The 12,217-nt window shown below is 35.4% G+C and overlaps 1 protein-coding gene across 1 annotated transcript; it reads right to left on the reverse strand.

Moving 5' to 3' along the window:
* Nucleotides 1–9,734: 9,734 nt before the first annotated feature.
* LOC142633830 (pentatricopeptide repeat-containing protein At1g80550, mitochondrial) lies at nt 9,735–11,330 on the reverse strand. The gene has a single exon (XM_075808077.1). It carries the CDS (start codon nt 11,314–11,316, stop codon nt 10,006–10,008), a length of 1,311 nt encoding a protein of 436 aa, XP_075664192.1. The 5' UTR covers nt 11,317–11,330; the 3' UTR covers nt 9,735–10,005.
* Between the last annotated feature and the right edge of the window lie 887 nt (nt 11,331–12,217).

Here is a 12,217-nt window from a genome sequence, read left to right on the forward strand (position 1 = left end):
GTTACAATCTAAGAAACGGTAAGCATATTTGTGTTATACACCAGAAATAAAGGTTAAATTATAATTAAACTAAGCAAACACCAAACCAATGGCAGGGGCAGGAATTTTATCCTAAGGGGGCCAACTAAAGAATGAAATAGTAGTTTAACCTTGGGGGGTGGGGGTGGTGTGGGTGGGATTTTTTTTTAAATAACTATAAAATCCAAATTATATCATTAGTTAGCCAACGTTTCAAACTATTTGGGTTTCTAACAAATCGAGTCTAGAGGACTCGATTTTGGGCTTATAAATCGAGTATAATGTACTCGATTTTCCCATCGTGGCACCAGCTGATGTGGACATTGAGTCCACATAGACCTGAAAATCAAGTCTTTTGGACTCGGATTAGGAACTCGAGTCCATTGGACTCGATTTCTTTTGAGTTCTCCACGTGTCCCAAATCACTCAAACCCACATCCTAGATAACTATCCCAAATCCCTCAATTTCAAACACTCCAGTCTCACACCGTCTCTCTCAGTCTCACTCTCAAAACACCCACACAAACTCACCGTCTCTCTCACAGTCTCTCACTCTCACTCTCAAAACACCCACTAAAACCCACACAAACATGAGACCTGTCCTTTCTCTCTCTCTTTGTCATTCTCTTCTCCTCATCGGACCCACCAAGTCATCTCTCTAACCCACCATCTCTGTGAGCCCAGCATCTTTTCAAGCCTCGTTAGGTCATTCACCATCTCTCTCTCACTCTCGGGTAATTGATTCTATCACTTAAGTTCCTTGCTTTTGTTTTTTTTTTTTTTTTTTCGTTTAAAGGGTTTTGTACAGATCACTCAAATTCAAACACTCACATTGTCTCACTCTCAATCTCAATCTTCCCTCTCACTCTCACTCTGACAAATTGATAATTTTTATTCTTTATGAGATGAAGTTCCACAGTTTGATTTGTTATTTATTTGTGATTATGACCCATATGATTGTTTGTTGTTTTTATTTTGTTTGATTTGTTTTTTATTTGTGATTATGACCCATATGATTGTTTGTTGTTTTTATTTTATTTTATTTTAATTGATCCCCAAATATCAGTTTGAAACTTGAAATTAATGTACTTATCCTCATGCCCAGGAGGCTTCTTAGCAAATTCTTCTAATACCTTAAATTGCCTTACTTGTACTGTGTTCTTGGATCCACAGCAAATTTTAATGCTGAAGGAAAAAATGCTTTTTACAAAACTCTGAAGATGCACAAAACAATAAGTAATCATGCATGCTGTTTTTAGTTTTCTTGACAATCTTTTGGTTAGATTTCCACTAGAGAAAATACTTCCTCTGCTAATAAGGATGACAAAAATGTCAAATTGAGACGCAAATAAAAAAATGTTTCTAATGTTAACTATCCAAACTAGTCTATCTAGAGCAAACCAAACCAACAATGTGCCACAAACACACACATACACATTTGCCTGCACCCTTTGCAATGTATAACAGAACATTCTAGAAGGCACACCAAGTTTTGAGCTTACATTAAGAATTGAAGGTTCAGGTAATGGACATTGAATTGGTATATCAGTGTCAAGAGGTTCACTCGGATGCTCAACTGGCTTAAACTCCATTGCTACTTCAATCCCATGAGAAGCAGCAGTGATAGCAGTAGCTGCACCTGTAACCTCTGAATTTGGAGGCAAGACTTCCCTCTCATCCTGCACTAGACAATAGCAAATTATTATACAAATATATTTACTAAAACAAAGATACAATCAAACATGTGAATAAAAAAAAACCGCACCAATGAAAAAAAAAAAAAAAAACTGAGTTTACACAAAACTTAAATGGAATAAAAAGAAACATGGTATACCAAGACCTATATAAGGTGTTTAACAAAAGATAACAAGACATAGTAATTTCTCCACATATAAAATTGATGGGAAAAAATATACAATTCAATAAATGGACGCCACCGTCTTCAATTCTAGCAGACGAATACAAGGTCCCCAAACAGAGAAACAGCTCAAACCCAACCACCTGATCTAAGCTATAGCCAATAGTTAATTAACTACTAGCTCAATAGCACATTCATCATACTAATTGTTCTTGCAAAATCCAATCCAGAATTTTTATTTTTATTTTTTTATTTTTTATGGAGAACAATCCAATCCAGAATTAAATAGTCATATCCATAGAAAGTCAAAAAAAAATTGAAGCTAAAATAACGATGTTCAGTATCAAATACAATCGTCAGATCCTGATAAAAAATCTTCAAACTTTGAAGACTAATTCCAACCCAACTTCACAAAAATCATAGGACCCACTAACAAATAAACTACTCACAATATACTAACAAATAAATTAATCACAATATTTACACTAACAAACAAAAAAACAAAAATTTTCCTAATATGTTCTAATTGTTTCTTAAAAAAATAACCTAGCAAATAACCACAATATTAACTAACAAAAAATATTCTCAATATCGTAAAAACATTACCTGTGAGAGTTGATGAAAGTTGAGTGTGAGTGTTTCGTGAGTGATGAGAGGCAAGTTATGAGTGTTGTGTGAGTGAAGAGAGGAAAGTTGTGACTGAGTGAAGAGAGGGTGTGAGCCGAGTAAAGGGGGAAAAATGTCTCAATTGGGACCCACATGACACGTGGACTGGCTGGGAACCAGTTATGAAAATCGAGTTTAGTAGACTCAATGTCCATTCAAGAGAAATCGAGTCTAATATACTCGAGTTGTCCAGGTGGCGACCAGACTCAAAATCGAGTCTATTAGACTCGATTTCTATTAAAGAGATCTGCGTGATCAAGCACGTGACAAAGCTTGAGGTGGTGGGACTAGATGGAAACTCGAGTCCTTTGGACTCGATTTTGAAAACTGAGTCCAATGAACTCGATTTACAGGTGGACACTTTGTCCACCTTAGCTGCTGGCGCAATGGATCGAGCACAATGTACTCGATTTATAAGCCCAAAATCGAGTCTTTTGAACTCGATTTGTTAGAAACCAAATTAGTTTCAAACGTTAGCTAACTAATAATATTGTTTAGATTTTATAGTTATTTTATAAAAAAAGCCGGGTAGGTGGGTAGTACGTTTTTATTTTATATATTATATTCATATTATGTACATAATTAGTGTAAACTAGTACTAGAAACATAGTTTAGCCATACATGTTGCAAAGAGTAAGGCTTTTAGCCGTACACGGGTTCTTCTTGGAATTGGTGCAAGGAGTAAAATAATTTTGGACTGGCAATATGAATTCCGCGAAGCACTGACCTTCAGAGACAACTGAAGTATAAAAGAAAAATAGAAAGGCGAATCAAATAGAGGAAATCTGAGAAGATATGGAAGAGAGAGAGAGTTGCTAAGAAAAGAGTCAATGACTCACCCATGTGCACCATGTGGATTACCTATAAATTCAGTCTAAATTGTTCAGATGCAAATTTATTGGTGTATAATTCATTGAGGATGAAGAACAGAAACACAACTTCTCCATCATCAAGGGCAAAGTAAGTAAGAGAAGGTTTTTTTAAATAAAAAAATAACGATGAAAGAGCAAAATGTTGCAATTTTTTCTAACATTTTTTTTCAATTAAAATTTTGAGATAATTGTTACAATAATTATGTGATTATCATAGGTTGATGAATATCCAATTAGTTTGTCACTAATAGAATTGTAAACCTATTTTAATCGAAGGATAGGAGGGGCCAAAATGTTATATACTTGAATTTTTTTTTCGAAGAATTTAGGATAACATAGAGGAGTCATATATATATATATATCAACTTTTAAGTTGGGGGGGGGAGGGGGGCATGGCCCCCTTAGTCATAATGCACCAAACGGGAGATTTTTGTCACACCTTGGTCTTGTGACAAGTTGTGAGTGGTAGGTTCATGCAGCTCCAAAATTGTTGAGACAATAGGAAAAGTCAAGTCGCCACATGAACAAGTTGCTGGCAAGTTATGGCTTTAGTTAATTGTCCTAATTGTTGAGATGATAGGAAAAGTCTGTCACCAACTTTTTCACCTAAGTTAGGCAAAAATGGGCTTTTGCCCCTTTCGCCAAAAAGATGTAGTAAAATGCTACTGTTCTGAAACTATCTAGGAAAATACCCTTGTTTTGAAACTCGACTTTCTAAAAATCGAGTTTTACATGAAACTCGATTTAAAAAAAATCAAGTTATAGGCAATCAAACTTAACTCGAGTTCCATGTGAATTTTTTCAAATAACTCGATTTTCATCAAATCGAGTTTTACATTGGAACTCGATTTTCTAAAAATTGAGTTTTAAATTATGGGTATTTTGCTAGATAATTTCAGAATAGGGGCATTTTGCTACATCTTTTGGGCGAAATGGGCAAATACCCATTTTGGCCACATAAGTTAAGTAGCTTCTATGTTGTAATGGATCCCGGTAAGATAAGTTTGTGAGAAAGTTTGAGAATTTTTCGGTAAAAATTTAGTGTCTGCAGCAAAAATTGAGACAATAGTTACAACAAAGGAAATGGTGCAGCACAAAATTCTTTCTTCCAAGAAATTTGCGGATAAAACAAAATGTAAAAATAAATAGACATAAGAATCAACAATTTGAATTGTTTGGAATTAACAAGAAGGATAGAAAAGCTAGTTATGGGCACCTAGAGTTGTCCTAAATCCATACCAGGCCATTGGAGGTCATTCCAATTGAAATTTTTATTAATCAAGCAAACTATCCAATTGGAGTACAATAGCCCCCTTATGTAGACTTTTAGGACTAGAGCTAATCCAATTTGACGTAGGGACAATCCCAACTATTGAATTATGAAAATAACCTTGACTCTAAAAAATTAAATACAATACAAATAATTTTAACTAGTAAGACCTAAAATAAAATCTCCCTGTCAAAAAACAGACCTAAAATAAAATCCAACGGAAAAAAAAATACAATTTGACTTTTAAAACTAAATAAAATTGTTTTCGTGCTCCCTGAATCAAGGGAGTATCCTGAAATGTGCACATCAATACAAAAATGAGCATTTTCTAGGCATGCTTCCCACTTTTTTTAACTCTCTAGGCAGAGCTGAACCAGACAAACATAACTCATCATAAGAATGCATTCCTTTAGAATTACCTGAGAGTCATCCTTAAGGGACCTGTCTTCAGATTTTAAATGACTTTCCAAGCACCACCTTCAACAAAACTGATGCCTTCTCTAGCTGCCACAGCCTCCACTGTTACAGTGAACTAAACAATCCTTGTGTTGATGTCAAAGGATTTTCCAGAAATATTTTGAAAACCCCATTCCTGGTTGTTGCCAATGAAGCATCTCCTAGAACTAAAAGTTTGCAAACTAATATCTGCTTTAAGAGCCAACTTTCTGCATAAAACTCACCAACTAGCTTCACAGCTCTATTGGCTACCTACACTTTGTGGGAGTCTTTTGTCTGGAAAAAACTTACTGTTAACTCTCCCACAGTCCTGTTCATGTTCCTTTCCTGGGAAATTATTTTTTACTTTCCTCCAAATTCGCAGAAAGATCAAGAGAATCACATGCTTACTGAAACTTACAGAGAAGAAGAGACCAATTAAACTGATTTCTCAGAGGCACATAAGGAAGATGAGGAATGGTTTCAGATGCTTGCTTGCATAAGCACCAAAGCTTATTTCAATTATAACCTTTTTCTTGTACAAGATTCAGCACACTTCCTCTACATCTTTAAAATAGCTTCATAGAATTTATTTTAATTTGTATCAGCACATCACTATTTCCTGCTAGCTACCATAACTTTTCATCCTCCTTTCTGCAACCAGATTCTCCTTCATTTATCTATAACAGGGTTTGTGCACATTAATTTTGCAGGCTTCTGGGTGCCTATGTGCTTAGTGGTTATATGTGCCGATCACCTGAAAATGACTTCCCTAGCCATATTAGGGTATTTGTGCTATTCATTTGCTAAAGATTTTGATTGAGATGACGATGCTCCCAAAGAACCACCACTCTGAACATATGCTCATATTAGGCAGCCCTGCAGTATAGTCCAGAGGTTTTTCTGTGAAAACTGACGGATATCATTAATTGAGAAACCAAATGTAATGGGATAGCTCAATAGCCATACATAAATGTGAAGACAACAGAGGGCGGGGAGGAGATGAAAATGTAACAAGAAAACTTGCTGTAAATTTCATGACAAACAAGAATGAGGGAAATGAGTGATTTGTGGACAAATTCCAATGCTGAGCATTAGAACAAGTTACAAGTTGAGATCCAAAACTGCATTCTGACTTAGATTTTAGAGTTTCTAGCTGGTAAAGATATTGGGCATGAGTATGATATGATAGGAACAAAGCAATACATCAATTCTTGAAAACCTAGGATATGATGTAACTCAACAAGGACACGTTAACTAATTGATATATAAATAAGTATTTTTAAATATACCTATCAAAAAATAAATAAGTATTTTTAAATGCATATTATGCTAATGTTTAGTTTAAAGATAGATGAAAAACATCAAAAAGCATATAATACATAGAATAATCCTATCAAAAAACTTAAGATAGAATAATGAAACTAACATAGATGCTATAGATAACAAAAGAACACATGATCCATGCTTGACATTCTCAGAATTCTTGTATTTGAAGATTTCTGACTTTCTGAAGGCTGAAGCACAAGATCCCATAGTTTACAGTTAAATTAAAACCCTTTTTCCTTTAAAAAATAAAAAAATAAAAAGGTCCATTTTTATTCCTAAAGGCATCCATGTCATATCCTATCATATCTGTGATAACAAATTAACTTTGGCTTATGATGGTCCCTCATTAGCCAATTCCATCTCAGGGGAGAGATACAAAATCAGAGGCTTTGTTCTATTTTTTGACAAATGTGTTGAGTGGACCTCATGCAAAGCACCTTTTTCACATAGAGCTGCTCTACGCAAAAAGATGTGGTTTGCATTGTCTTTCAATATGGTATACACACCAAATTATCATCAGGTCAGATACACACACAATATGTATATTGACATATATGTGTTAGATATATATCAGATATGGCCATACAAGTATGACAGCTACTCTAAAGTATCTGTTCTTCTTAGCTTTCTAGTATCTTCCATCACGATCATCAGATGCTCACACAATCATTAAATTTTTCATGGAAAGAAAAAAGAAATTGTTCACTTTATTGATTTTTGACAAATGTGTTGAGTGGACCTCATGCAAAGACCCTTTTCCACATAGAGCTGCTCTATGCAAAAAAAGGAAGTTTGCATCTTCTTCCAATATGGTAAAGACCAAAATATCATCAGGCCAGATACATATACAAAATGAATATTGGCATATCTATGATAGATATATATCAGATATGACCATACGGGTATGACAGCTACTTTAAAGAATCTATACTTCTATGGTTTCTAGTATTTTCTACCTATCAAAAAATTAAAAATATTTCTAGTATTTTCAATCAAAATCATCAGATTCTAGAACAATCATTAAATTTTGCATGGAAAGAAAAAAAGAAGTTAACTTTATTGATTTACCCATGAATAGCTATTTCAGAATTTACATTCATCTAGAGAGGATACATTTGAACCTTCAATAGTAAGGAATAAAGTGGGTTTACTTACAGCTCATTTGCAATAATAATATCATTGGAAGCTTAAAGTACTCCACTTAGTTCAAAAATAAACTTCTCATATTTCATTCATTCCCAAAAAAAAAAATCAAAATACTTATTTTTAATTTAGTTAGTAAAAGACAATTTTTTTTTTTTTTTGATAAGTAAGAAAAACGTATATTCAAAAAAATACTTTATGCAAAGAAGCACAAAGCATATCAAAGATTACAAAAAGAGAGAGAAAAGCAAAAACAGAGGAAAGAAACTAATTACAAAGAAAAAGAGAGCTAAGAGCACTAGCAGTGGGGGATGTAAACACCCCCCAGTTGTTATTTTACAACCAAAACTTCAAAAAAATGCTCCATCCGGATTGGTATATGTAAAATATTATGTCACCCGTGAACAGTAAGGTTCTAAATATACAACCTACTGTTCACAGGTTGTAAACTTAAAATCTAATTTTTTATTCTCTCTTTCTCCCTTTTTTCTCTGTTCTCTGACCATCCCTCTTTTCTATCTCCATTTTTCTGTCTCTCCCCTCTTCTCTCTATTTTGATTTTTTTTTTTTCTCTCTTCTTTGTTGGGTTGAATTGGTGGTTATTGGGTTTAAAGTGGTGGGATGTATCAGTGGTTGCTGGGTTGGATTGGTGGTGGTCGTTTGGGTGTTGGCTGGGTTTCACAGTGGAGATCGGGTTTGGGTGGTGGAGATTGGGTTTGGCTTTCAGTTGTCTCTCCCTCTTCAGTCGTTTGGGTTTCAGCTCCGATGGTGGTCGGTGTTTCAGTGGTGGAGTCGTGGCTTGGGTTGAATCAGTTGGGGCTTAGGTTAAATCGGTTGCAAGCGATGGGTATTCTGGCTTGGGTTGAATCGGTGTGGAGATTGGTTGCAGGTGATGGGTATTTTGGCTTGGGTTGAATCGGTTTTGAGATTGGTAGGTGTTCATGGGTATTTTGGCTGATTTGTTCTGTGGGTGCCGTTTAGCGGTGGTGGTGGGGTGGTGGGTGGGTGTTAGAGGTGGTGGTGGTGTGTATCGGTGGTGGGGACTGTGGGGTTGCTGGTTTTTTTTTTGGTGGTTGCTGTGGGGTGTGTGTGGTGGTGGGGTGGTGGACTGGTGGGTGGCTGAGCTGCTGGAGGGAGGAAAGAGTGAGATGGGAGAAGAGAGAGAAATTAGTATTTTTTTTATATTATTTTATTAAGTAGTTTATATTATTTTAATCAGTTGGATGTAAAAATAGAAATTGGGATGTTAGAGGAGTTGTATAATGAGATGGTAAAATAGATAAAGTAAGTTTTTGAGGATGCAAAATAGAACTTTTTTGCATCCCCGGCTGCTAATGCTCTAAGAAACAAAAGGAGAGTTTCACTAGGGCTGCGTTTGTTTTGGGAGTAAATAACTTCCGGAAATTATTTTACACCATCACGTGTGTTTGGATGCTCATGTAAAATATGGTAGCTTCAATAGCTATTTTGGCTGATTTGATGATTTTTTTTTTTTTTTTGGGTTTTGTTTCTTTTGTGTTTCTCTGCTGAGAAATGATGTTATATATTTGATTGGAAGCTGAGAAAATGTGAGCAATAAGTAGAAAATGTGTTTTCTATAATATTTTCAAGAACACAACCAAACACCTGAAAATATTTTTCAAAGTATTTTTTAAAATGCCACCAAACACCTAAAAATATTTTCACCTGAAATTATTTTACACCTAAACAAACGCAGCCTAAAAAACCATTCCTCTCTAGAACTAATTAAATATGACATAAAAGAGAGAGAAAGAGAGTATATAAGTTAGTAAGGAAAAATTTTTCTCTAAGTTAAATCTGAATCCTCCATCTCCAAATCCAATCAAATATAATATAAAAAACAGAATCCAGTATTTTAAAAAGAATAAGTAGAGAACATCCCCACAACTACTAACAATATAACAACATGCACTGAAAGAGTAATTTTTCTCCTTTTAAGCATCTCAACTTTCAAGATACTTATCACATCCATAAAAGTTTTTTTCTTTTAATAAACAACTCTCTCAAACATTAAATGTCTAGATAAGACTTGAGTTTTTAGAATTCATTGACCAATCAAATATACTTACGAAGGAATACATAAATGATTACAATTAAGCAAAAAAGGATTAGATTTATACCCGAGCTTGTGTAGATGACATGAACATCCTTTAGCCAGAAAGCTTTTAACATTCACTTGTAAGGTATAGATAGGGAAAGCGCATCCACTTTAGTATGGGCCCATCACAAACACTTAACAGATCCCCCATTAATGCAGCATACTCTTTCACCAGCATGTAGCAGCTAGCAGTCTTTGTCACGATCTTGAGGTATATCCACTTTGCATGTCAGCACTGTGTATCTTCAGATCACACCAATAAATTACAAATTTCATCCTCAGATAAACATGCTACTCATAAATCACTGTCATGAGATCCTACACTCACAAGCTTTGTCCCAAGCTCCTCCCTTGGTTTAGCCGAAAGCCCTTTTGCAAACATCTTTTCATCATACTTCCGTGCCATATCTACCATTCCTTTATCTACCAAAGCATCAATCAAAGCATTGTAAGCAGACTCATCTGGACTACACCCAAGTTCCTCCATCTTCTCCCACACAATAAAGGCTGGTCGAAGAAACCCCCATCTCCCAAATTTTCTCAAAAGCATCACATAAGTATCCATCCTGGGACGAACCCCGCTTTCAATCATTCTATCGAGAAGTCTAAGAATCTCTCTGGGCTTCTCAAGACATCTAAAAATGCAATTGAACGTGATAACATCTGGTACACAACCCTTCTCATGCATTCGATCGAGCAACTCATAAGCCTCCTTATATCTACCATTTTCACAAAACAGCTTTATAATCGTATTATAAGTCGCAACCTCGGGCTTACAACCGAAGTCCCTCATTTCCTTAAACACTCGAACAGAACAATCCACACCCTCCGAAAGACCAACAGCACGAATAACTGTATTATACGCCACCACATCCAACCTTATACCCTTCTTCTTCATCTCCTTATACAACTTCACAGCCTTCCATGGCTTCCCACTCTTGCACATTATATCCATATATATCGAATAAGAATGCAAATCTTTACGAACACCCATTTGATCCATCTCTTCCCAAAACTCCCTACACTTACTCCACCATCCCATCTTAAACCACCCGCGAAGAATCATATTATAAATCTTGGTATTCTTCGTATCAACACCAAACTTCTTGTTCTTCCCAAAACACAAATCATAGGCCTCAACCACATGCTTGTACTCACACAAAGCATCAATAAGATTACAAAAAGACATCTCATCCTTCAAACCAAACTCTTCTAATGAATCGTAAATACCTACAGCTTCTGTAACTAAATGTGCACATATATATCGCTTAAAAAAAATCCGAAAGGTGGTATGGTCTGGTTTGGAAAATGGGTTTGTTTTCATTCGATGAATTAAATCCCAAGAAAGCTGGAATTCGAAGAACTTACATAGAATGTCGAGCATACGATTGTACGTATGAGTTGTGTGTTGGAAATGGGATTGGGTTTGGACCCAGTTGAAGAAATCGAGAGCACGCTTCCAGTCATTGCAGTAGGAGTAGAGGGTTTCGTGGACTGCGGTGGGATCGAAATCAGTGTGGGATTGTGAAATGGGTTTGGTTGACAAAGATTGAGAAAGTGGAAAGAAGACAGAGATGAACCGTCTGCTGGTGATTGAACAAAGCATTTTTTTTTTTTCCCCCTTGTTTTTGAGTTTTGTTCTGCTGAGTGCTGATTATATAAAACCTTGAACAAATCGCGGTAGACAATGACATGACCAACGGGCCTGGTTAATCGGGTTTGGGTAATTTTAAACCGTTAGAAACGGGCTGGGTCAATCGATTACGAGCTGGATTGGGTCGGACGACCTGTTTCACTAAAATTGTTCCATAGCCAAAATACTACCATCCAAAGTCTTATACATAGCCATAATAATAGTACCGTTTATTCCATAACCATTATCTAATGTTCTTCACATAGAATATTGTTAACCTGAGTTTCACCACCATTTGAAGGTACCTAAGCGAAAAACATCTCTCTTTACCTCAAAAATTAAGCCATATAAGCAGTGGCAAAGCCAAGAATTTAAGTCAGGGGCAAGATTAAAAGTAAAAAACTAATCTACAAAAATTAATCAATATTAATAACAAAATAAATAAGCAACTGTTTGCTAATGTAATTGACATATAGAATCTAACATAAAATGTAAACTTTAATTTGGCTTTTCACACTTAGCTTAATTTACTCAATTGCCTTCAACGATTTTTTATATTTTGAAATCGCTGCATGATTTTTGTCACACTCAATAGTCTTAAATATATCTTTCTAAACAATCATTCATCTATTGATCTCTCATTCGGTTGCGTAGTCGATTTTTAATTATGTCATTGCTGAAAAAGCTCTTTCAATAATAGCTGTTGCATCTGGTAAGATCAATGCCAAGGTCACTGTTGAGGTACAAATTTTTGGGCCCTAATTTCTTTAGCCCACTCACAAAATATCCACACAAGCCCAAGAATTATTTTAAAGTCCACATAAATATCTCCCACATATTACTTAAATATTCTCCATGTTATTGGGCTCCCACA

Source organism: Castanea sativa, chromosome 5 (assembly GCF_040712315.1).
Source record: "Castanea sativa cultivar Marrone di Chiusa Pesio chromosome 5, ASM4071231v1".
Taxonomy (NCBI): domain Eukaryota; kingdom Viridiplantae; phylum Streptophyta; class Magnoliopsida; order Fagales; family Fagaceae; genus Castanea; species Castanea sativa.